Here is a 25,462-nt window from a genome sequence, read left to right on the forward strand (position 1 = left end):
ACCAAAGGCAAGACCCTCACACTGCAACATTGTTATAGCTAGTCAGTTGGAGATGCACAGGCCAGTCACCTGACATGGATGAGCCAGTAGAATAATACATATAGGTGACCATTTAGATTTTTAGGCTCCTGACGGCCAATCCCACACGTCGATAGGTTTTTGGAGAGATGCCTAAGTAGTGACAGAGTAGTGACGTAATTTTGTATCAAAACTGGCCTGCGAGCCAGGAGAAGTGGAGACGTCCACGAATTTCTTCTGTCCCTGTGCTGATCCCTGTTGGTTTTGTTTGTAATAAACCGCAGTGTGAACTAGCCATTTACTGAGTCCTCTGTTTATCCTGTGGAAGGTGTTGGGCCTTCCAAGAGTCTGCAAACTCCTAGTGGCCCTGTGTCATACTTGGGAGTTTGACCCAACAGAACAAACAAGAGTAAATTGTTCTATGGGATGTTTACCACCCATAATAGTCTACAGTTATGTTTTAGCTCACTCTGCCTTACCATAGGATAGACGTCTTCATAAGTACAAGGACCTTCCAAACAATATCCAGAAGCAAAATTGGATTATCCTAGATTATAATTCTTCCAGGCACCATTTGTGGAGTTAACAATAACATTTAGCCGAATGCTTGAACAATTCCTTGGGGTGGGAAGAGTTTTACAAATCTTTTACTGTTAGACTATTCCAGGCTTGTGATTAGTTGTGGTTATGGAACAGGGCCAAATGAACTCTTCTTTCTCAGTTCGACTTCTCTGATCTAAAGGTAATAACCCTGTCCCGGGAATCTCCTCTGAGGAGTTACCAATGAAACTAGGGGATGAGGAAAACATCCAGGGGCACTTGATGACACCAGCCCATAAACTCAGGGAGACATAAGACTAGCTGGTTTGCGGCACCAATAAAGATGAATGTTGCCACCTGAGCCCCTAATCATTGATGGCATTTGTTGTGCGGTGTGCAAATACTCCAATGTGGCAGTGTTTGGGGTGTGTTATTGTCTCTTGAAATGGTGAAGTCAAAGTGGTGTGGTGCAGGGGCAGCATTACAGAGACATTGCACCAGTGCAAGTGCGATTGTCCGCAGTTTTATCATCAGGTCGAAACCTGCCCCACTGCAACAACAAGAAAAATGCTATCAACGCATTTTTGCACCAAGGCAACGTTTGCCTTGCTGCTAATAATATCATGTTGTTAACAATAGGGCAAAGAGCCCTGTGCGAAATGTTCAATTAAAGAATTAGTGTTTGCAGTAGTGTAGTTCCTGCTCTAGTGCGAATACCATACAAACGTGAGCTTAAACCATTGCAATCTTTCAGGTTCAAAGTTAATCCGGAAGTCAGTGGTGAATTAATCGAAACACGTGTGGTTTAAACTGGAAGACGTATTATAAACGGCAAATAATGACATGGTGACAGCAGGTTACCTCGTTACCTTAGTAATCTAGTTACCTTAGTTACCTTACCTAGTTAGTGTCTTCCATCGCAGAGATTAACCAGCAACTAAGATGCAGGCCAAATTCATATTCACGTCTAGTTCCCTTTTCAATGGTTCTGCAGTTTACACGTTTTTCTTTTGCGTATTGTTTTAAAATCGAGGGACACGTATTAAGGAAAGAAGGAGAGTCAAAATAATATCACTTTAAATGTTTCTACAAAACTTCTGTTGGTGACATCACCTCATGACTCACCCATATGTCGAAACAAGTTAGCCTTGGAATTATGAAGTAGAGAAAGGTGAGATAAGCACTGCCCCTTGCCTCATGATGAGCTGTTATCAGAAGTCCCTGCCTGGCACTGAGAGGCATCATTGCCAATGAGCGAGGCTTACAGAGCCACGGATCCTCCAGTCATAAATATGACCGAGTTAAATATTGCCTAACACACAGCCCTTAATTGCATGGAGTAATATCGCTTTGAATCCGTGATCCGACTAGACGCAACTTGATATGTGTGTTTTTAAAGACTAGAAGAGCAATGAGAAGGAGACCTGTGCGGACTGTCTCCGAACACGTTGCCTTCTTGACATTGAGCGAAGGATAGCTCTGTCTCAAGATGTTCCCTGCATCCGGAATGAAGACGTTATGCCAGCTGCTGTTCATCAGCTCCAATGTCCTTTCCATAGCAGCAGCAGCAGCAGCAGAGGGTCCAGGTACTGTGAATGGATTCCAGTGTCGCTCAGGCTCATCAGTCCCTCCAGACAATGTGTGTGACTTCAGCGACCAGTGCGGCGACGCCAGCGACGAAGCGCAATGTGAGTACCTCCACAATCATATGGCTATTCAATTATGACTACATTCTGGAGCAGTGCCCTTATCCAATGAATAGGCACTTGGCCGCTTACAAAAGTTGTTTTTATTTTTTATTTGCTTGTTCGAAATCACAAACTTTAAAACAAGGCTGGGGAAAAAAAAATCTTTATGTCACCTTGAAGAATCACAGTATATTAATACTTTTGATCATTATGCTGTTATAATGAATCAAGTATTGCTTATTGTAAGAGATTGAATGTTGAAATAGTGTCTCTAAAAGGAAGGCTTCAACATCCTTGACACGGGTATCACGTTTATTGATCCGCTGCTGAATAGCCAAGTGTTTCATCTGCCATTCGATGACAATATTGTAAAGCATTTGGAGATTGTGTAGAATAAATATTGATGCAGTTCTTGTCTGCCTTGTCATGGGATCAACATGTCATGTTTCTTGGATTATCTTGTGGACGTGCTGTACACAGTTAAGGCTTCAATAACCTCTATGACCTGTCAACACATATGTGTAAGGCATACCAATGGTAAAGTTCTTGTCGGGGGATACATGTAATGATTCGCTTTTCGTTACAAATATGTGAAGTGATCAGTGCGCCGGAGAAATACTTCGGGTAGTTGTGTTTCTCGCATAGACTCCACAACTGTATGAAGAATGCCAAATATAAAGTATGTAAGGTGCAAATCTGTGTGCCTAACCCTTTGGCTCATATGGATATATGGATATGGATGGTTGGAAAGTTGTAGGGTGTTGAAATGCAAACACTCAAGTTGAATAATATTAGTCTATACTAAGATACAGATAGCGTGAACATGTAATTAACCATTTCTATGTAAGGGCGTGGAACAGTCAGCAGACGATTGTACATGTGTACATCCATCGACATCTGATGGACGACATCTGATAGGCGCACACCTCCACAAGGCGTGCTTGCTGGTGCACAGTTATTACGAAGAACCACACTAGTATACAGGTTCATTGGTTTTTCAAATTTGACACACACACTTTTTGGTGATCTAGATGACGTGTGAACCCTAATACATATTTGGCGCTGATGGCGGACTGAGGTCTGCAATGCATTGGCTCTATTGTATGTGAATCTGCCTTCCTCACTAAGCGTTTTTATGGTTTTGAACTAAATTACTGAATCACCATGTTTATCTTTGGCAATGGTCATTTATATTGTTGTACTTATCATTGGTATTTTACAAAGCATGTAATGAAAGACTTGAAGACCTAATGGTGAGCACACACCACTTGGAGGTATCTCTTGGTTCATTGTGGTACTATCACTCGTGTAAAGGCACGTTATTAATACTAACTCATATCATATCATATCATATCTTACATGATCCCAGAAAGAGTCTTCCATACAGATTGTTATCACTATTTCAAATGTGTAAAGATAAATGCTGGAATAAGAAATACTAGACTATGGCCATATAATGCTAAATATTAGCATATTCTCTAAATGTTTTAAAATGGAAGATCCATAAAACGTTGTTAATTATTAATGTATAGATTAAACCCTTCGGAACCCATTGGTTCTAACACTTAGGGCTCTCTCAGGTGTATCTGAGGGGCTTCACAGGGGAAACAAATCTGAAGCAAGTTCTGCTGTGAGGCACCTAGACTTGGACTACTTAGATGATGAAGAGCAGTCAAACAGGATTATCTCTGCTGCCTTCTTAGACCGAGAGTCCTGCATAATGAGTCTTGCACCCCTAGATCCTATTCCCCAGGGACATGATGAGCCCCAGCACCTACCTAGATGGTTCACTGAAGACTGGAGGCTCGTCAAGGGGATTCTTTTAAAAGTTCTGAAGTGCCTGTCCTGGAACAGAAATGCTGTTTCACGGTGCAAGTACACTTAGGCATTTAAATTTTTGATGGTCAAAAGTCCCTGGAATCTAAACCTGACAAAATGCAAAGCAAGCAACTAAAAGTAAGAACCAGATTGAGTTTATGAGAAATCTTTCTCCTGGGTTGTTCTAGTCTCCTTAGGCTTATGATAACAACGTACCCCCAACTATACAGGTCAATCATTTTATTTCTTTTCACAATTCTCAATGTCAGCAAGTGCCAGATAGGCTTACTCCATCGGTTTCTCTAGCGGTAGGTAGTAATTTGACCCAGGTCCGTTGTAGATTTGCTGACTTCACTTGCAATGAGGTACGGGCAGGTTTGCTTATGACATCAAGCAGAAACCTGCAGCACCTTCTCTCTGGCTCTCACGAGATTTGTTTAAATACAATCACACCGTTTTGAGGGCTGTGTTCACCAACATCTTTAATGCAATTGTTCACTTCCTAGAAGCTTGAAGAAAGCAATTATTGAGCCCAAAAAGAGAGATATACTGGATCCTAAATGCTACTATCCTACCTGTCCTATTCTTAATTCATCTGCCAAATGGTTTGGCATATTGATTTATAATGGAGTAATGGACTGTCCTAGAACACACAACGTTCTCACAGAGAACACAGAGAACACTGTGGAGCAGACCTCGAAACTTAGGCTAATTTTTGATAAATACATTTTGGGTTATAGGAGAACTATTTATTTGGGTTTTATGGATTTGATCCCCAAGTTGACTGCATTGGCCAGCCAAAAGTATCAGAGAAATGTCATTCTATGGGGATGCCTATCCCTCTTCTAGAAATCTTGGTGGAGTTTCATCAAGATCTGTTTGCCAGAGTCTGGTTTTGACCTGAGCAGCTGGGTAACTTGTTCCTCATTTCGATCACCTTGAGTGGTAAGGTTGGCATGTTTATTTCCCCCCTCCTACTTAAGCCTTAATGTCAATTCCTTACCCGGTGACCTCAATAGAATGACTGTAGACACACCTAAAATAGCCAACCAGAACCAGTATGCCCTAGCATATGCAGTTGATGTTGTTTTATTAGCACACACTCTGCTGGCCTAACAGGCACTTTTAAATTGCCTTTTGGACTAAATGGTCCCCTGTGATAGCTGCCTGAATGTAGATGAGTCCATTATAATGTACATAGGTCATTACAGTGTAAGATTGCCTTAAACAATAGAGGCGGGAGGCAAAGTTAAGCAGCTTAAGCAGTTTTGCTAGCTAGTGATTTCTATTTCAAGCACTCTAAAAGGGGACCACGGTCCTATTAAAAGTCAAGCATAACAACTGCCTCACGTGACTGGCGCCCTTCTTAGATTTTTTGAGGAACATGGGTGGTTTCATGTTGCACCTACTTGTGTCCAACTAATGTGCAAAATCAATTCCAGTTGCTAGTTATGATGGCACGGACGTTTGGGTCCATCTCCCAGCTCTCCCCCTTTCAATCTAAGGAGCATCTGGCCTCCTTCCTTGATTTGTTACACATTGTCCCTATACACCCCATGCACATTGAGGCTGTTCTAGGCTTTGTAGCTAATCCAATTAGTCTCAGACCTATATATCTATCCTTAAGCTCGTGGAAAAATAGCAAGAGCAGTCTCAACTATTGGATCATTCATGGTCTATTGGACTCGGATTTCGGCTTCCGGAGTCCATGCCTATATTGGGTCAAAAAAGACTTGGCCAACTGGGTTGGTCTCAGCTCTTCTTAGATCCTTCATTTGCTCCATTTGCTGTTAACAAAATATTACAAACTTTACAAACAACATATGCTTCGTGCAAGAAAGAACAAGCACTTATCAAGCAAGGACAATGCTCAGTCTGTCATTATATTGTGTTTGGTTTGGGTCACACTAGGGAAGCCTATTTGAGTTGGTGTGCTAAACCTTGTCACCAAACTGTGCTTTTTAATCTTAGAAGCAACTGCCTTCCATTGGCCACAAATAATAGTTGCTAAAAAAATATGTATTTCTTCCAGATAGACATGCCACATTTGCATTGTATTATTTTATTGAAAGAACTCTATTATTAAGGAAGCAATGTAATGTTATATGAACTTGCCATGATTGGTTTACTAATTGAGCTGATTGCTGCTGTCTTTAATGTTAATTTGTGTTGATTAATGGTGTTTTATTGCATGATTGTTTTTATTTTTTTTATTTCTTAATGGCTTTTTCACACTTCAAAATATAGGCATTATGAATCTTGCTCTGAACTCTTCAAAACCTGTTGTGACTGCTGCTATGTGCGACACCACCCAAGTAATAGAGGACCGTTCACCGTACATATTTTGGCAATTAGAAAACTTCTGGTGGAAGGTATGCCAAAATGTTTACAATTTTGTGAAAGTGATGGAGAATCAGTAGCAGCCACAGTCATAAGTTAATAACAGGTGCCCTATGTCTAAAAACCCCTGTTTCTGGGCCTATGTGAGGAGCCATAATTAGGAAGGTAGATCCTCATCCCCACATTACTAAGCATGGAAGCAGAATTACAGAATTGTATGTAGGTGGCTAGTAGTCCCGATTGAATCCCAACTAAAATGGATCCAGAATTATTTGCTGGTTTTTGGCTGAAAGAAGATACGTGCAAAAATAAATGAAGGGTTCTGAATCCTCCCCAAAACTTGAGGGTGCGGGTGAGTCAGGGGTCTGTACAAATTAAGATAGAAATAGAAATGATAGGGGGTACCATACTAGAAATTGTATTTTTATTATGGTGGTCTTCAGATAGAGCAGGCTATACATAAAACAAATAATATGTCCTGTGTGGGCAGGCCTGTATGTGGATGTGATCATGCTAGCAACCGCCAGACAGCACTCCAGAAATTGCCTCATTAAAAAAACATAATAATTATAATAATTATAATATGTGGGTGAGTGCAATTTGCATGGCATATCACCCCATTTCACGGGCTATGGCTCAACAAAGGGCCACCAATTATCTTGATTATATAACCATTGCTTTCAATAAAGGTGTTGATTAATGATTGATAATATAATCTCAATACAAATAAGAAGAGCACAGTGAACTTGTAACTAGCATGATTCCCACACATGTTCACGATACATTATTTTTGGTACTATCGGACTGTACATAGAGGTGAGGTCTGCACTCACTATGGGTTTATTAGAAGACCTGCAATTAATCCATTAGGGAACCATGCAGTTATCTATAACAAAAACACCTTTGTCTTGTTTTCCCGCTCCTGACATACCCTCCATTGATGAATTCATTTTGGTATGTGACAATGTAATTTAATCATTATTACTTATGTCTGGAAAGTCCAATACAAATGCCTGCTTTGCAATTTGGTGGGAACCCAAACTTTTCTTTTTTTCATTTGTCATATTTTTGCCCTTCATTCATCTTTTTCTTCACATTTGCTTTATCATCAATTATTTCTCTTTGTGTTTATCATCAATGATGATTGTCTTTTGCATTTGTTTGTGTTAACGTTGCAATGTAATACTGGAATATGCACAATTATTATTATTTTTTTTTTAATTTATTTGTTTTAGTTGTATTACAACTTTTCAAATTTCATTAACATATAAATATCATTATTATACAAAACACAATAATTGTCAATCTTACAAGGCTAAAAGATAACACATTCTTGCAATATCCGTTATCACATAATTAATAACAATTCATTTTATACAACTAATCACACTAATTCATACTATTTACAAAATTCCACTTAAATGCTACTTGACTTGATTTTTTCTCTTACAGCCCACCAGTTACCTGATAGCCTTATGGATAATACATTACCCGTTTCACCCCTCTAACCCAGGGAGCACAATCTGAAAGAATTGCACAATGGCAATCTGGATTTTCAGGCGGGTACTAGAAAACAGCTCATGCCATCTTTCATCACTCACCATCGGTCTTTGTACTACCTGCAAAACATCTGGTTCATACATCACAAAGTGCTACACATTCCACGAGCAGATGTTGCAGAGTCGCTCTTTGTTCTTTCACAGAACAATATCTACAGTAATTTTGTGCTTGTTCCAACATTTTCCTTTTATAAAGGACATCCCTTGTATACCATAGATTTCACCGAAAAATTAAGTATCCCATTTTTACTTTAGGAGAGGGACTTTTTAACAAGTAGTCTGACATCAACCCATATCTTTTTATACCAAATAAGAGGATGTCAAAGTCCTTATATTGGGAGGGAACACCTTGTCATATTTGCTACCCAATCAGCCAGATGTACTTTTTCCTTTGCTCTAACAGGCTTTGATAATAATAATAATAACTCTACCGTGGTATCAGCCTGGGCTAATTCATTAAATACATGCTTCCTCCACTTTGCAGCAAAGGGATTTACAGATTTCAACAGATAATGCGCAATCACTTTCAAAATATTATTACTTCCGTTTTCCAGAAGGCATTTGCGTAACAAGGCACACTGTTTCCAGCATACTTGAGCATATATAGATGTCAATCCCAGCTCATAATGCAAAATAGCTATCGGTAAAGAATTAGGCAGGCATAGAATCTGTTTCCAATAACTTGACTCTAGTTGATCTCAGCAACAATTTTCTCTTGGCAAAAACCCTTCAATGCCATACAGCAATATTGGGAGAACCTTCATTTTATAAAATAAAACAACATGCTTCATGGAAAACTTCCCATACTTCCCGATCAACAATCGGGATTGCGAAACAAGCTGTTGAATTTTATGCTTTCTTACTAGGTCTTCCGTTTGTTTGCATATTACATTGTTGATAAACACCCCAAGATATTTATACTGGGTTGTAGTCTGTACGCTTTCATTTTGAATTCTCCACGAGAAGATATTACTCCTAGTGATTTTCTGTTTTCCACACTTGAGGATTTGGGTCTTTGTGATGTTAATTTCCAACCAATTAGCTTGTACATAGAGGCCCAACTTGGTCAGCATATTTTGAAGGCCTTGTGGTGTTTGTGACAGTAATACAAGATCATCGGCATATAGCAAATAGGCAATTTCTTGGCCTCCTAGTTTTGGCGGTTCACCAGTACAATTACTGAATTCGAGCCCTCAATCTAAAATGAAAATATTGAATATAAAGGCTGCGAGGGAACACCCTTGCTTTAAACCTAGCTCTGTTTTAATTACAGGAGTTAATTTGCCATCAAGAGAAATCCTAACTCTCCCTGACGTATTTGAGTGAAGTAAAATTATCAATGAGAGTAGGGAATCTGGGCAATCACGTTTCTTCAATTTTTCATACAGCAAATTTCGATCCACTGAATCAAATGCGGCTCGGAAATCTATAAACCCCAGATATAGTGGATTATTTTGGTTTATTTGTTGGGTTACGTTTAAGCATTACTCTACAGTTTAAAGATCATTTTAATATTTTCCCCAAACCAGCTGTGTTGGAGATAGAGTTTCTAGGGTATTTAGTCTTGTTGTGGCTTGTTGACATATGGGTAGTGTCATACCATGTACGTCCAGTTTATCTGTGGAGCAAATTTCAATTATTGGTTGCATTTCTTTTTTCAACATTGTTTCATAGAATTTTGAACAGCTTGCAAGAGTTGGCATCAAGGACATATAATTGACATTTATGTGTTCTAATTGTTCCATGACATCAGTAGCACATGAGTTATGGCCATAGAGTGCATGGATGTGCCTGTTTTTTAATATTGATTGTGCTTCTTGAGATAGTACACCAACTCTAATACTTTTAAAAATGTTGGCGTATGTGAGGTCTGCAGACTGGCGCATGTTTTCTGTTAGTTCTCTGTATTGGAATTGTTGCCAAAGGTTGATATTTCCTATTCTGCCAAGAGTTTTACGCCACAGTTTGAACCCTAAAGTTAAAAATAGGTTCAGCTTTCACTGGAATCAATTGAAGAAGATCTCCAAAAACAATTGTGTGTTTTCTTCCAAAGAGCTCTTCGTAGACTGCTTTGAGGACCTCTTGTAATCTGAGGTGGATCAAAGCCAGCATTAGGTTGGAGACCATGGTCACCTCATCTATTAGCAGCATTTTCATTTGTTTGAAAACTCTACGTAGTTCCATTGCAGCTTCTGTGGAAAGTTTGTAATAGTCAAATTTGTTTGGTGTTCTACTGGAAGGAGTAGTAATCAGTGTAACGTGACACCGCCTATGTTGTAGGCAGCCAAACCTGTGGGGGCAGTTACAACAGCTGACAATTTGTTGTTTGTTAATTGTTGAAGGTACTTGCTGATGATTTTGATTAAGAATGTTTTGCCTGAACCAGCTTGACCACTGACGTATAGCAGTATAGGTTTGCAGTCTTGACAGGTACAGTTTTTATTTTCATGTTCCACCCCATGTTCAATTTGTTTTGTTATTTCTTGGAAAATGCTACGCTGCTGAATTTTCAATTGTAATTTCAGTACAGCAAAGACTTCTGTAGCTTGTTCATACTGTCACATGATGTTTTCTACTTCTATCATGGCTAATTCTGCCTCATTTGCTATTAGTGGCTGTCCAATTGGTTCTTGGCTTCCTGTTACAGAAGGTTGACTACTGTCGGGAGTGTCCACTTGTAGTTGGGCCTGGAGTTCTTCTTCGTGTTGCTGTTCATTGTGCAACATTGTTTGGTACTGTGTAAAGTTTACGTCTGTTACAGTTCTTTCATTTGCTCTGAAAGCGTCTTCATAGGAGTCATATGTATCCAGTAAATCTTCTTCTTTTCTCCATGGTTTAAAACGTTGTAGCAGGGACATGTAATGCAGTTCTTTATGTTGAGGAGATTTTAATGACAATTTGACATGATTAATTAAGCTGCATTTGGTATGTTTCACTAAACTGCCTTCACAATTTACAACTCTGTATCTGCCTTTCTTTTCATCTGGCTTAACATTATTTTTTTTATGTGAAGTTTTGGGCAACGTGGTAGAGACACATGGTTTCCAAAGTGGTACTCCTGTTAGGCTAGTATGTGTCTAGTATATTGTTTTTGAAAATGTCTTGGCTGTTGGGATCATTTTTGGCTATTATTTCTAAGTCCTCATATGATTTGAGAACTCTTTTTCTAGACTTAGTAGGACCAAGTCTAAGCCATACTATATTGTCAGATTTTCCATACAAGGAAGTTCAAGTTAATCGGAGTGCAGCTTCATAGCAGCCACATTCTCTATGAGAGAGTATTTTTATGCCTAAGCTGTACAATTTCTGTGATAGTGTTTTTTCAGATGATGTGTCATCTCAGAGGTCCTGAAGCTCTACTTTCTCTGCTTTGGTTAAGTAGGATTTCACATATCGTGCAACTGCAGTGGAATTGTCTTCAATGTACTGCACATCTATGTTTTCATTCCATAGGATGGCAATGATTGCATTGTAATCATTGATGTATTTTGATTCTTCTGTTCTTTTTATGTAATATGTGTTCTTAGGTGACTTACGTTTGACACTCTGTCTGAGTGAAGACATGAAGTTGTTTACTTGACATGTTGCTGAAATTGGTCTAGGGAAACCAAAGCGGCATTTGGTGTAGTATTTCAATTTTTATATTTGCGGCGACAATATTTCCCACATTTGTGTCTTTGAAATTGTAAAATGTGTGCATGAAGGTCACTATGTGTTGTTTGTGAAGGGATTTTACAAGTGACCTTTTTTTGGATGAACTACAAAACAGTGGCATCATTGTCCTGACCAAATTTAGGAGAATCTTTAATCCATAATAGCATGAGGTTGTGTGGTGCTCCTCTGGCTTGGTATTCTTTTCTCCAAAAGAAGTGTTGAACTTCCCCGAGGGGAGGAACAGTCTTATTGCAAATAAAGTGTAGCATAGCAATGAAGCGATGATGGAAATATCTTGATACATTTACAGGATCTAGAGAGCAGAGTTCTCATGGTGTTTTTATATCTATGTTTGTTTTGTTTTTGTTTGCTATGCGTAGGAAATTGTGTAATTCTTCCCATGCATATTCTGTACAACTTAATGTAACAAACCAAGTGGGTGGGCCAAGGTTTCTTATCATACAGCGTACATCTCTGTGTCGTCGGAACCAGTATTCTTTTGCACCGCACATGTTTGCTAAACGATTTGTAATACTTGACTGTAAAACGTCATCTTTTTCTTGCACTTTTTGAAATAATTGCGTAGCTGACATATTTTGAAAATGGGTACCTGATTTTAATGTGTGTGCAACTCCGTAGCATAGAGTTGCTAGTTCACTTTCAGAGAGAAGGTGGAATATGTATTCCACGTTTTGTCTGAATCTGGGGTCGTAAGAATACATTAGTAAAGAGCGATATTCTGATGCTGTTATTGTGTGGATCTATCATCATACCTTTCTCCTTTTCCAGTAGGAAAGTGTAGAGGAAAGGACTGTGCTTCTATACTTTTTTCCTATATGCTGATTGGTGATCCTTTGGTTTGTTGAATATGGTATGTTTCTAGTGAATAATCTATGGTGTCTTTAGAGTGTAATGGATGAATTGTATAATGGTCTAAAATATTGGATTCTGTAGCAGGATTTAGAAGTTCAAATTGACCAGTTTCTGATGTCTCTTGAATTATTTCAATGTTTTCTCTCAGGTTTTCTTCAATATTAATTTATTTGTAGTGTTCATTGTTGTTTTTTAGATATGGCAGGGCTTGTCTAACTTCATGTAAATCCACGAGTTGTTGCCAAATTTTTTTGTCTTTTGTAGGTGTGCCATTTATTAAGACAATTAAAGATTGATCTGTTGGCCATTGCACTCCTAGAGTGTGTACATTTTCTTTGAGATCTTATGGTAAATAAACTACTTTGCCACAAATGCCTTTCACTAATTCATAGGATAATTTTGCTGTTTTTGTTTGGAGGCGTATTATTGCTTGAAATGGGTGCACTGTTTGAATTATGATGCTCTCATAATTTTAGTTGTGGCAGTGGTTTTGCTAGTGAGAATAATTCCAAGTTATTTGTGATAGCACGTGAAGGTGTTTGGTTGTTGTCAAGTTTTGCAGTGCAGTAATTGCAAAGTATTAAGGGGTCAGTAATGTTGTATTTGTTTTCTGCTATAAGGTACAGAGATAATTGGAACAATTTGGAATCTTCATTGTCTTCTATTTTGTAGGTGATGTCTACAGTTTTTGTGGTACCTTAATTAGAGGTCCTGTGGCCACACACACACACATGGTTTGGTACTTCAGTGGAGGTATTTTTAAACTTTAGTATTTCTTTTTTGTATGTGTTTAGTTTGCTATTTGTACAGTAGTTGTTGGTTTGTTGTACATCTATTGCATTTTGTAAGTGGCTTTCAATTCCAAAATATTTTCTGTGGATATGCTCTATTTCTTCGAGTAGTTGTTTGGCTGTACCATGTAGAAGATTGTTATTTAAATTGGCTAGTGCTAAAGCAGGACTTTTAGCATAATAGAGTTTTGGACCAGATTTCTTATAGTTGAATGATGTGTTGATATAATTTTGATATGATGGAAGGTGCTTTTGCAAATAGGTCCTGAAATGCAGGCTAATGAATGTTCTTGTAGTCCTGTGTATTTGCGCACTGGACAGGCATCCATATTTTGTAGTAGTTTCATTTTGAATTTGTCTTTGCTTTTTACATACTGATTGAGAAACTGGCGTAAAGATTTTAAAGATTTTTTGGCAATGTTACACATTGATGTGCACGGCCATTTGTAGACTGGATGTTTTGGTTCAGTAGAATGGGGAGGTGATACTGAGTTTTCTGGGGATTTTTTTGTGAGCAGAGTTTCTTGTTCCATAATGGTGTTATTAAGTTTTTCATACCCTCGTCCACTGCTATGTTTGGCAATTGGGCTTGTTTGCTTTTGTTTATATGCTTCTACATTAAAATATGGTTCTGTGGTCGTGGTGTGACTCCATTCACCTCCACAGATGTTTAAGAAACTATTTTTGTTGATATTCCATTTATTGAGAAGTCTTTTTTGTAGTTTAGTAGTTTTGTTATTGGTTTCATTCTGTTTAAAACTAAAATAAATAACGTCCTTTTGAGAAGGATTGCACTGTCTATTGGAGCTTCTAGGATTAATTTTCTATGGTAGGTTTTAAGGGTGGTGCATGATTTCTCTCCTGTTTTTATAAGGTTCTGAAGGACTCTGTGGCAGAAATTTTTTTGTAAAATATTTTTTTCGATATGCTTACTTGCCACTACATCAAGATTTATAGGTGCAGCGTTAGCAGTAGTGGTAGCTGAATTCTTGTTAATCACTTTCTGTTTCGTTTTACATTTTGATAGAGGAGGGAAAGTGTCTGCACTGGAAGCTTGTTTTGTTTCGCTTAATGACTGTATTAGCTGTTTTGTTTGAACTTTTTGTACAAAATCTGCTAGAGATGGATGCTTATTTTGGACACTAATATTTTGATTTGCTCTACTTCTGCGTTCTTTTCTACGGAATTGCTTTTTGGTAGGCATTCTTTGGGGTCTGTTGGAGAAAAAAAGAAAGTGTGGGTTGGGTTGTTGTGCAGTGTATGCATGCTTTGTTCATGAGTGTTTGAGTATGATGGTAAGCATGATTGTGGAGGTGTGTGATTGTGCAATGGGCAGCTATATCAAGTTGGGAAGTCTATTCTTGTATTTGTGTGTTACTATACTGGGGTTCAGAGCACAATATAAAGTATGGAACTGGTAAGGGGAAGCACTAATACTACATCTAATGGTAATGGGTTAATACACTTGCTTTTTCTACAATACTAAAATGCGAGTGTGTTTGAGTAACAGTTAGAACATTATGTAAGTATTGTACTTACTTTTTTGTAGTAGGTTTCTTCTAAGTCCTTTTTTGTACTTCAGACGCTGCTGCTTTTAAGGAGAGTGGTCTGCACTGCATTCATAAAAGAAGGAAGTTAGTGAATATGTGTGTTTATAGCACTTTTGTTAATGTAGACATAGTTATTTTTTATTATTTCTCCTATCTTATAATATGAAATAATATTGTGTGTGTAAACAGAAATTTGGAGAACAAAAAGGTTTGCAATTGACACTTCATCATAGCAGATGGGAGAAAAGACATTACGTTCGTTTTACAGTTTTTACAGGGTAAGTGTCAGTTACTTAGTTTATATTTTTATTTATTTTATTTTACATTTTTAAAGCACTCACACAGCCCGCGGGCATCGAGGTGCTGTTACAGGAATTGTTTTTTTTGTTGCATAATTATTTTATCTTAGTTGCGTATTTATAATGCGCTTAAACACCCAGAGGTTTCTATGTGAGGAGCCGGGGATTGAACCTGTGTTGCTTCATGTCGTCTTGCTTCCAAGGCACGCACATTGCCGCTGAGCTATGCTCCCAGGAAGTATTGTATTCCTAGAAGAGCTGTACATGTACTGTGTAGAAAATATTCATACCTGTATTCTGTGTTCATGCATGTGGATGTGCATGAATCTGTAAGTAGAAGTCTTGGGGCGTTTTATAGTAGTTGTTGCTGTAGGTCCTTTTCAGTCACAGCCAAATTGTACTGAGAGTGATCAATCGTACATCTAAAGTGCTGATCTGTGATGATAGAGTTAGACGTACAGTTCTTTGATGTGATTGGTGGATGATTGTGTGACTGCTTAACAGTATCCAATGAGGGAATGGTGCAGAGAGTGAAGTGGAAAGGGTAGAATGGCTGCCCCAGTGTTATGCACTCCGCAGTCACTGTTGCTGTACGCAGACCGGGCGTGCCACATCCAGGATTTCCAGGCAAATCCAGCATGGAAAAGGGACTGTAGGGATCAGCCAATCAGATGTTGAGGTTGTGGTTTGTGTTGCATGAGGCTGTGTGTAGTGAAGACGGCAGAGGAGGAGAAAGTCAGAGTGTTGGTGCTCGGAGATATGTTTGTTGATAGTTTGGAGCAGTATGCGAAATGTAGGAATGTGGCAATTAATTTTGATGCAAAAGGAGTGGAGGTGGTGTGGAGTACTGTGCCTGGTTTTCATTTGCAGGCAATTTTGGAAGTTTATCAGGATATGGCTAGGTTCAATAGTCCAGATGTAGTTGTCCTGCACTGTGGTGCTGTGCATTTGGGCTCTGTCAGTGCTCCTACTTTGTTGCAAGATCTGCAAAACTTGGTTCAGGCAATCATGAAAGTCCTTCCAAATGCCAAGGTTATGTTTTCTGCTTTGTTACCTAGGGCAGTATGGGACAATAGTTTTGTTTTTTGTCCTGAGCAAAATATTGCTAGGTGTGCAATCAACTGGGGCATGTTTGCATTCATGCTTAGAGCTGATATGTTATTTTGTAATAATGATTGACATTGATTCTGATAATGTTGTTTATTTTAAAGAAGATGGCATTTCTTGATCTTTTATGGGAAATGCCATTCTGTTACGGAACATAAGAGTTGCTTTGGAGTAGCTAATGTGAAGATTTTTGGAGGAAAATAAGAAAAAACCCAAAACACAATACAAAATAAAAGGTGTTTTTGAAGCGTGTGCAAAAAAACCAAAAAAATGTTATTTTCCGAGCCAATCTCAAAGGGGAAATGGGGCACACTATTTAAATTTTAATTCCGCACTGTGGTTGTCCGCGGACAGCACATATTACATACAGGGATTTTGGGGTTGAGAGGCATGCAAATGAGAATGAGCAGAGCAAGGGATTGGTTAAGAAGTTTCACTGGGGGTGTTCTGTAAGGACTGAGTTTGTCAGTAGGTCATTTTCCTGAGAGAAGAGCAGATATCTATGGCTTTGTGTTTCAGAAAGCAGATTGTCTGGATTTTGGAGATTCTTGGATACATTGGAGGTGCATGCAGATTGCTGTGGAGTGGCTGCACATCTTGGATTCTCTCATGTGGAAGTGCACTGGCATGGAGTGTGTGGAATGAAGTGGTGCTTCTTTGGTGACACAGCGTCATCCAGGCATTATTATTATTCATTGTGGAGGGAACAGTTTAGGACATGTATCTGGAATCTCTTTGCAATTTGCAATGAAAGAAGGACTTGGGAAAGTCATGGACATGTATCCAAACGCCAGAGTAATTTTTTCCTGTATTGCGCAGAGACAAATGTGGTTGCGTTCTTTTTCATTTGGTCCACAAATGGAGAAAGCAAGGCGCAATTTTAACAAGGCTGTTTGTGCCTTTTTGAGAGATGTTGGTATGTCCTGTTTTCAGAATGAAAACATGTTTTGAAGCAGACACATTTTTCGCAGAGATAGAGGGCATCTTACGTATGCCGGCAATAAGATTTTTCTGCGAAATATACAAAATGCTTGCGATCTTTTTTGGAGTTACAGCAATCCATTTTGCAGTAGGTGTTGACCATTTGAAGTTTTTGAAACACAAGAAAACACCACAAAAAGGCTCTTTTCAGAGCCACCACTTCTCCCTATAGAAAAGTGCAATGGTTCTGATAGGGCAGTACTCCCAAAAAATACATGTCCACGGACTGTCCGCAGACATCTAGAAAATGCACGGGACCCTGTGGTATTTATTTGTCACTTCTATTTTTAAACTGTGGAAGGAGGCTGTGAAAAGAGCCTTTTTCATTTATTTTTTATATTTTTTGGTTTTTTAAACACAACACACAAGGAAAGGAGGGGAAAGGAGGGTAAGGAACCACAGGGATAAGAAAGGATAGGTGGAGAGAGGAAGATGTAGGGTGGGCCTTATTGAGGTAGGTCGCAGACTTTCTGATGTTCCTTGACCCCAATCTCGAAAGCACTCCAAAGGTTCTCCCCCCTGAAGAATACTACATCACAGTACATACACAATATTGTGACCTTTGGAAGGTAAGGGTCAACAGCATCATGGATGGCCTGTGAGGCAGCTGGAGGGATGCGCTGTCCCACAGGAGTGTCTTTTGTGGTGACAAGAGCGGAAACGGAGGATGCTGAAGAGGAACTCAACCTACTACGTTTATCACAAGGTACAACCTTACGAATAGCCCTGTCGTGGAACGACTTTAGGTGTCGTTTCATTGATGTAGTACCATATCTATATAAACCAGGCTTGCCATGAGTGAGCACCATTCTGCACTGAGTGCAGATCACCTTGCTCGCATCAGCTTTTGACTTTCCATCAACGGTGGTAAATAACTACCACACCCAAGACTTATGTTGAGTGCTAGTAGTAGGGACTTCCACTACCTCATCCCCTTCAGCCCTCTCCTCTGCATCCTCATGCCTTTTCCCCTCTGTAGGCCCTTGGGGACGTGGTGGTGGTGGAGGGGGTGGAGGTGCTGATGCCAAGTTGGCTGGGACATGGAGAGGGGGAACAGGTACATGTGGGACAGTGATATTTAATTTTTTCTTTAATGTGGTCCTCAGCAAGCTGTTTTAGAAGATTGAAACTTTTCATTAAATATCAATTTTTAGTTCCATTCATTTCAGAGGATCTTCTAATGTCTCACTTGGTATGTTACATTTATTGTCTGTATGGTCTGCTAAAAAGAATATGTTAACTACATATAAAGTAATGTTTATTAATGGGCTTACATCGAGAAATGTTGTGTCTACCATTAGTATCACTGTCTTCACTCATTTCATCTCGTGGGAAATTTTCTTACAGCCATTCCAAAGTACTTGGCATTTCTGTGTAAAAAAAATATATATTAGTTTTAGTGTACGTAATACTGAAAATGTATAAATATATGAAATACATATTGTGCACTTACTCGTTTCTTACAAACCTTTGGTGTTACTGATGTGTAGGTATGCTCTTGCTTTTTGCTGCACAGGTTCTGTGAGGTAATTCTGTTGGAGGCATATTTATTTTGTTTTGGTATATTCCATTCTATTGGAAACACTATTTCAGTGGATGGTTGGTGTCTTACATGTACAGTTTCCACTTCTTATTTATTATTAAATGTAATGTATTTATGTGATGCTTTTTGAACATGTTTGGTGTTTTTATTGTATGATACAATAAAGTAAGATACCCCCTGAGTTTTTGGATAGTGTTGATGGTGAATGTACCGTCCGCGGACATGCTCACGGTCCGCGGACATCAAAATCACTAGCGGGGCAGGGAGTTCAGTATTTTTTATGTTATTTGTATGTAAGGTAAGGGAGTCTTAGTAAACATTTATAATATGTACATTCTCTATGTCTATATTCAGTGAAAAAAACGTTGTTAAAGGGACGTTATGGTTAAGTTGCGCTTTTAAGAACCTATGAAATTCAGTAAAAAAAAACTGTGTTAAAGGAACGTTATGGTTCCAAGTAAAACCGAAAAACCCTTGAAATTCACCAGTTATGCTAAGATAAGCAGCCATAACTCGCGCCACCTCTTTGCACTGCTAAGACAAATACCCGGGACATCAAAGATGACATCACAAATGTGATTGATGACATCACTGATGACATCACATATCTGGCTCCCTCCTTTTTTCTTTTTTACTGACATATCTAGGCCAGTAACAGTCAGGAACTAAAAATTAATATACTCATAATTCATACTATATTTGTAGAGTTATACTTCAAATATGTTCTTGCAGTAATTCACTTGTAATAATGTTTTGCGCTTCTCTTCTTTGCGTGGTCCACTCTCCTCACCTGGTGTTAGGGAGAATTCTCCAGAATGGCTAATTTCCCTTATTTACTGAGTCCCTCAGCAGCTTTGCTGGATTTCAGGGGTTTATTTTTTTCCCCACTCTTAGATGTGTTTTGCTGTGTGTGTTTAACATTTCTTGTGTTCATAGACTGTGGAGCCTCACCTACTCCATAGGTATAGGGCCTCATTACGCGGTAGGCAGTAAGGGATTACCAGCACCGGTAACGGCACTGGTGCCGGTAATCCCTTACCACCCTATTCCGAGGTCCCTTAACGGGTCCCTTCCTTAATGCCTGGTTTTACCAGGCATTATGGAAGGGACCCGTTAAGGGACTTCAGAGCCAATAACGGTACCGCAAATTGCGGTACCGTTATTAGCTCCATCCCCATTCCCATTGAGCACTAGGGGGCTCGAATGGGAATGGGGAATGGTTCCCGGAATGGGGACTTACCGGGTCCTCCAAGGTTGGAATGACCCGGTAAGTACCTATTTTGGAAAACCGGACCCGGAATGCAGTAAGGGGGCAGCCATAACGCTAATAGCGCAATGGTTACCGCCTACCGCGTAATTAGGCCTTTTTACATTGTGTTACACAGCACCTTCAGTGCAGTGACACAGGTTTGTCTTTTTGACTTCCCAACTCCGAATCTATTTTCTGGGACTGACTACTGTCTCCCAGAACATGTAAAGTTGCCATTGACTTTATTAGTCTCTATTAAAACTCACAGACACAGTACAAACTATCTTAAATAGAGTGCTGGAAAGGGTTAATACTTATCACTTTTTGTCTGTTTCTCTTGGAGCATTGTTGTTCTCCCTTTTCATTAAGACTTGGCTGGGGGCAGTGGTAACTACCTTATTTTTCCTACTGTGGTTGTCTTAAATAGCCCTGGTATGGGTTTATTTGCCATTTTTTGTAAAACTCTTTCTCGTGTTTTACTCTGCACGCCAACCAGGTTTGGTTCCTTTGTTTGCCTTCCTTTTGCGGGCTTCTGCACAGAAGCCCTCCTTAGGTGCCTGTATGTCTGGGGGGGACAGGATGTGATGGAGGGGTTTAGGACTCCCTGCACAGGGTCTCCTTGGAGACCCATGTCGCACTCTGATCTGATTGGCTGTGGTGACTGTCCGGGTGGGACAGCCACCCTGCTGTGTGATTGACAGCCAGGCTGTGTGAATGGGCGAAAACTGCATAAAAAGCAGGTCTCTGGGGCTGGAAAGGCCGGGTCGCCACTCTAATGAAAGAACTGAAGAGGAGCTGACAGAAGAGGACCCCTACAATGACTGAACTGCCCGGTGAAGCCCTGCTGCAGGTTTGAATCTTCATACTCCAACAACAGGGAAGATCTTCAAGGTATCTTCTCCCCTTGAGCTGGTGGGAACAACCAGTTCACCAAACTGCTCGCCAGGCCTCCCTTCTCTGATCGAATTTTCTGTACAGAGCTACAGTGAACCGGATAGGCAGGAAGAAGGGACCCTGCTTGCATTTTAAGGAGCACACCTTTTATTTTGTTTCTTTGCTCTGCTGCTGGTTTCCTTCCTGGGCAGTGCAGGACCTGCCAGTCTTCCTACTTCGTGTCAGTCCAACAGTCACTTCAGGAACCGTGATCCTGCAGGACCTGCCAGGAACGTCCGCCTCAGCTACAGCCTTCTTCTCCATTTAAGGTACTGTTCAAATCCGGTTGTATGTTTCGTCCAGCCGCGGTGAAGGTGTGTGAAACCTTTCGCCAATACAAGGGCTTCTCCTTCTCCATTCTTTAAACCAACTTTTCTTCCGACCAACTTCGTCTCAAACTCTTGGCAAAAACTTAACCATGAACTACCCTGGACTGTGTGATCTTGAGCAAAGACTTTGTTCTATTGACTTTGGGCCAGGCCCTTTTAATCTGATTTCTTCACTGTAGTAAAGTGTAGTGGTATGTAACGGTATTGGTTATACCCCAGCTCGCAGGGGGTTCCAACCGTTTTGCAGGCAAGAGCTACTTGTAGTTAATGGGCAATAGGCAGGAGCTACTAGGGTGTTGATATCCATGAGTATGAGAATTTCGACCAAGATGTTTTTGGGCAGTTTATTTGCCCTTCATATAAAAAAGGAATACTGTATGTATTTACTGTGATATTAATGTATCAATAACTTCAAAAATATGTTTATTGTATTATTTTTTATTAGATGCTGTTTCCTAAAAATTGTTAAGCATATCAGAAGTAGGAAACTAATTGGGACATTCAATGTGAAGGCTTAACCAGTGCTCAGTAATCTGGTGTAAAGCTTGAAACAGCAACAGCACTCAGATGCTGTCCGACAGGATCAAGGTTTTGATTTCAGGAAGTTTGTCTGAAAAAGGCAGATTCACATAGACAGGCAATCATATTGGCTAATAGTGCAGATACCTTTTTAGCCATAGTGATTGCACACCTGACATGGCACACATACATTCAGGAAAGTTTTTAAACTTGCTTACAACAGACTCAGCCATGGAAGACACTGTGCCCTTCACAACTGCACCATCTGTAAAAGAGTATTTGTTTTTCATCAAATAATTAGCATCTTTAGAAGGAAGGCTCTGTAACAGCATTTGGATTGCAGCATTTAATGTACCTACGCTTTAGAATCGCAGACAAATTCCTCTTGGAAAACTATTTTCATAATGTGTGTGTATTACTGAAAAATTCATATCAATGTTACTATTTTATTCCCTCTTTAACTTGGGCACCGTAGATTAAAGATGCACATTTTCTTTTTACACTGGAACAAAACAGTTTATAGTGCTGACTTGTGGCGTGAACACATGAGACAACATATGAGTCTTTAAATGAACATTTTGAGCAAAGTGTATGGTTGTAACGAGGGGCGACTTATTCAGAATGGATGGAGACATGCCAACCAGCTCCCCCTTATGAAGGAGGCAGTATCAAGGTGAACAGCTCACAGGATTGCTGCCTCTGCCGGCAGGAATTATGTTATTCGGGTGCATGACCAATGCGCCATGCTTGGCTTGCACGTGCAACTCGCTGACATGTTGAAATGGTTAATGTATTAGATGTTTACTTGTAAAGTATGTTTTGCTGAAATTTTAGCAAAAACAGTGCACATAAATTGCACCATTTCAGCCCAGTATTGGAACGCTGGAAATCCCTTGCCAGAATTTGAACATGGGTACAGGTTCCCCATAGATTTCTACAGATCTCCCGATTTGTGCACATCACCAAAAAGGATCAGCACTGTTAATTGTTCTCTCATCCCATGTCTCACCTCTATGTTCACTCCCAGTATTCAGCACCCTATTGTGTACAGCGCTCTGTTACTTAGTAACTAGGTTTAAGCTATAATAATCCAGTACATATTGAAATATATAAATGCAAACCACTGCTTACATTTCCCAATTAATTCCAACTATCATTTCGTAAAACATCTCACATTCTGTTTTTTAAAGTGCTGGTATTGATAGACATCTCACTTTACATTCCTGTTTAGTTTTATAAATGTAAGTGGACAAGCACCAGAATGCAGTACATCTGGTAGTTTTCCATTGCAATGTAAAATTGCAGTTATCGCTTGACTTCCAGTTTTGAGACATCCATAGAGGTGGGTTCCTCTATATTACGCCATATTCCACCCTAAGATTTAATACAGTTTGGGTACTAGGGTTTTAAAAGCGGCAACTTGTTAGGGAGAATTCTCTGTTTAGGCTGAATTTCCTAACCTAGTGAGTCCCCCAGCAGCTTTGCTGGATTTCGGGAGTTTGTTTTTTCCATCCTGCCAAGAGTGAGACTCTTTTTCTCCCACTCTTGGACATGTATGTGTGTAATTCCTTTGAATGTCAATGTGTTCTATGGGCTATGGGGTCTTTTACTCCATAGGGTCTCATATGTTTTTCTATGTGTGTTACACCGCACCCTAGCGGAACCCCACCATAGACTCCATACCCGGGGACTGACTACTGTCCCCCCGGGCATGTAAAGTCACCATTGGCTTTACTAGACCTAAATTTACTGACAGAACTAGTACAAACCATCTTATTGTGGACGTACTAGTAGGGGTAATTCGATTACTCCTGGATCTGTTATTCGAGGGGGCACTGTCCCATCCCCCCTCGTCTAGTTTTGGCTGGTGGCAGTGGAAACTACTTGTTATGTTCGACCCCGAACATAACCCTATGGGATTCGCCCCATTGTTGGAGATTGATACTTTTTCTCGTTAATCTCTAACGTACCATCGGTCTACTTATCTTAAATAAGTTTATCGGATGGTATTTTCTGCCAGAACTCGGTTTATAAAATGGCGTCTGTGTTCATCTCTGTGACTCCTAAACCAAAGGTTGAGCCCTTTGTTCCACTTTTGGCGGGCTCTGTACAGAGACCCTCCAAAGTGGTGCCATTCTGTCTGGGTTACCACAGGGGTGTGGGAGGGGGTGTAGGCACCCTGGACCGAGTTGCCTTGCCAACTCCGGTCGCACTCTGGAGTGATTGGCCCAAGTGGTGAGCCTCCCCGCTCACCACTTAGCATGTGTTGATTGACAGCTAGGCTGAATGAATGGGGGTTTTCTGCATAAAAGCAGGGCTTTTGGGACTGGATCTTCAGAAGTCGCCACAGGACCTAAGAATCCGACGAGGGTAACGCTGAGCCGACCTGCACGACGACACCTCCAGTGGAGCCCTGCGGAACCGACTCACCACTTCCCGACGACAGAGGAGATCTCCCTGCCGGAGAGTCTGTTCCCCTGGCTGGTGGGAACAACCAGTCCCCTTTGCTTTTTATTCGCCTCAGGACGCAGTGGTCGAATTGCCCGTGCAGAGCACCTCGGCAACCGGATAGCCACTACCCCTGTACCACGACCAAAAGGTGGTGCCTTTGTGACGGAGCACTCCGCGGCTGGTCTCTTCCCTGGTGGTGCACCGGACTTCACTTTTCTTCGACGACGAGAACATCTCTGCTCTTGGCAAAGACCCGACGTGCATCCACCACCAGGAACAACTGCCCCTGCCGGAGCTGCCCTCCACAACAAGGTACCGTGTCCGCCTGGCTTCCCTTTCGATCGGTTCGAGTGAGTTGTCTTAATCCTCTCCTTTCCATTGGGTCGCCTCCAAGCTTTCTCACGTATTGTTCTGAACTGGTTCAATCTGCCGATAACAATTTGCTACAGAGACTCGAACGCATTTCCACTAGAGACTTTTGGGACATATCGCCTTGCCTCTCTCCGAGTGGGCCTGGCCTCTGAACTTTATGATCTATTGTGGTTCTTGCCTTCTTGCCTTGCATCTTTCCCGTGAAGTATTGAACTGTGTTGAATTCATAACCTGCTTACTTTTCTCTCCCGTCCTAACTTATATTAGAGTGCCATCTAGGTTGAGGCATACACCTCTGTCTGTAAATAAGTGGTGCCGGTAAAACCTAGACTTGTCGAAATATTGCTAGGGGGATTGATCGTTTCTTCTTCGTAGAGTAATTGTGTTTGATTTGTTTGCCGTGATAGTGCCATAGTGTTTTTGATAGATGTTTCATTATAAATAAATACCTTAATATCTTTACACTGAGCCTTGTTGCGTGTTTGCTTGTCTTACTGTGAAGAATTGCCCTATTTTGTATACTCCACATACTGCTTAACTCTTCTTGAGAGAGGTCTGACTGCTCAGCCACAGCTACCAACAGTGAATCTGTGTGGTACAGACTGCTACCAAGTGGGTTTACTGCCAAACACCTGTCGTTCTAAATCTTTTGCAGTGGTCCCCGAGGGAACTGCACAGGTTTCCGCCTAACAGAACTCAATATCTGAAAATATAAAAAATAATTCACAGTTTTACCATAAACACGTGAAGTGAGATGTACCTTTTTTCTTGCAAGCTGGGACTCACACGGATTGTTATTTTTCTATGCACACACACGCGTGCTGAGAAAACGATTACAGCTGTTTCTT

The 25,462-nt window shown here is 40.3% G+C and overlaps 1 protein-coding gene across 1 annotated transcript in view; it reads left to right on the forward strand.

Annotated features, from left to right (window-relative positions):
- Positions 1–2,065: 2,065 nt before the first annotated feature.
- Positions 2,066–25,462, forward strand: part of MALRD1 (MAM and LDL receptor class A domain containing 1) — a 3,359,462-nt gene continuing 3,336,065 nt past the window's right edge. The window contains exon 1 of the mRNA XM_069646615.1: positions 2,066–2,246. Coding sequence (XP_069502716.1) covers positions 2,066–2,246 — 181 coding nt within the window. The remainder of the gene's footprint in view (positions 2,247–25,462) is intronic.

Source organism: Ambystoma mexicanum, chromosome 2q (genome assembly GCF_040938575.1).
Source record: "Ambystoma mexicanum isolate Mex_15411 chromosome 2q, UKY_AmexF1_1, whole genome shotgun sequence".
NCBI lineage: Eukaryota > Metazoa > Chordata > Amphibia > Caudata > Ambystomatidae > Ambystoma > Ambystoma mexicanum.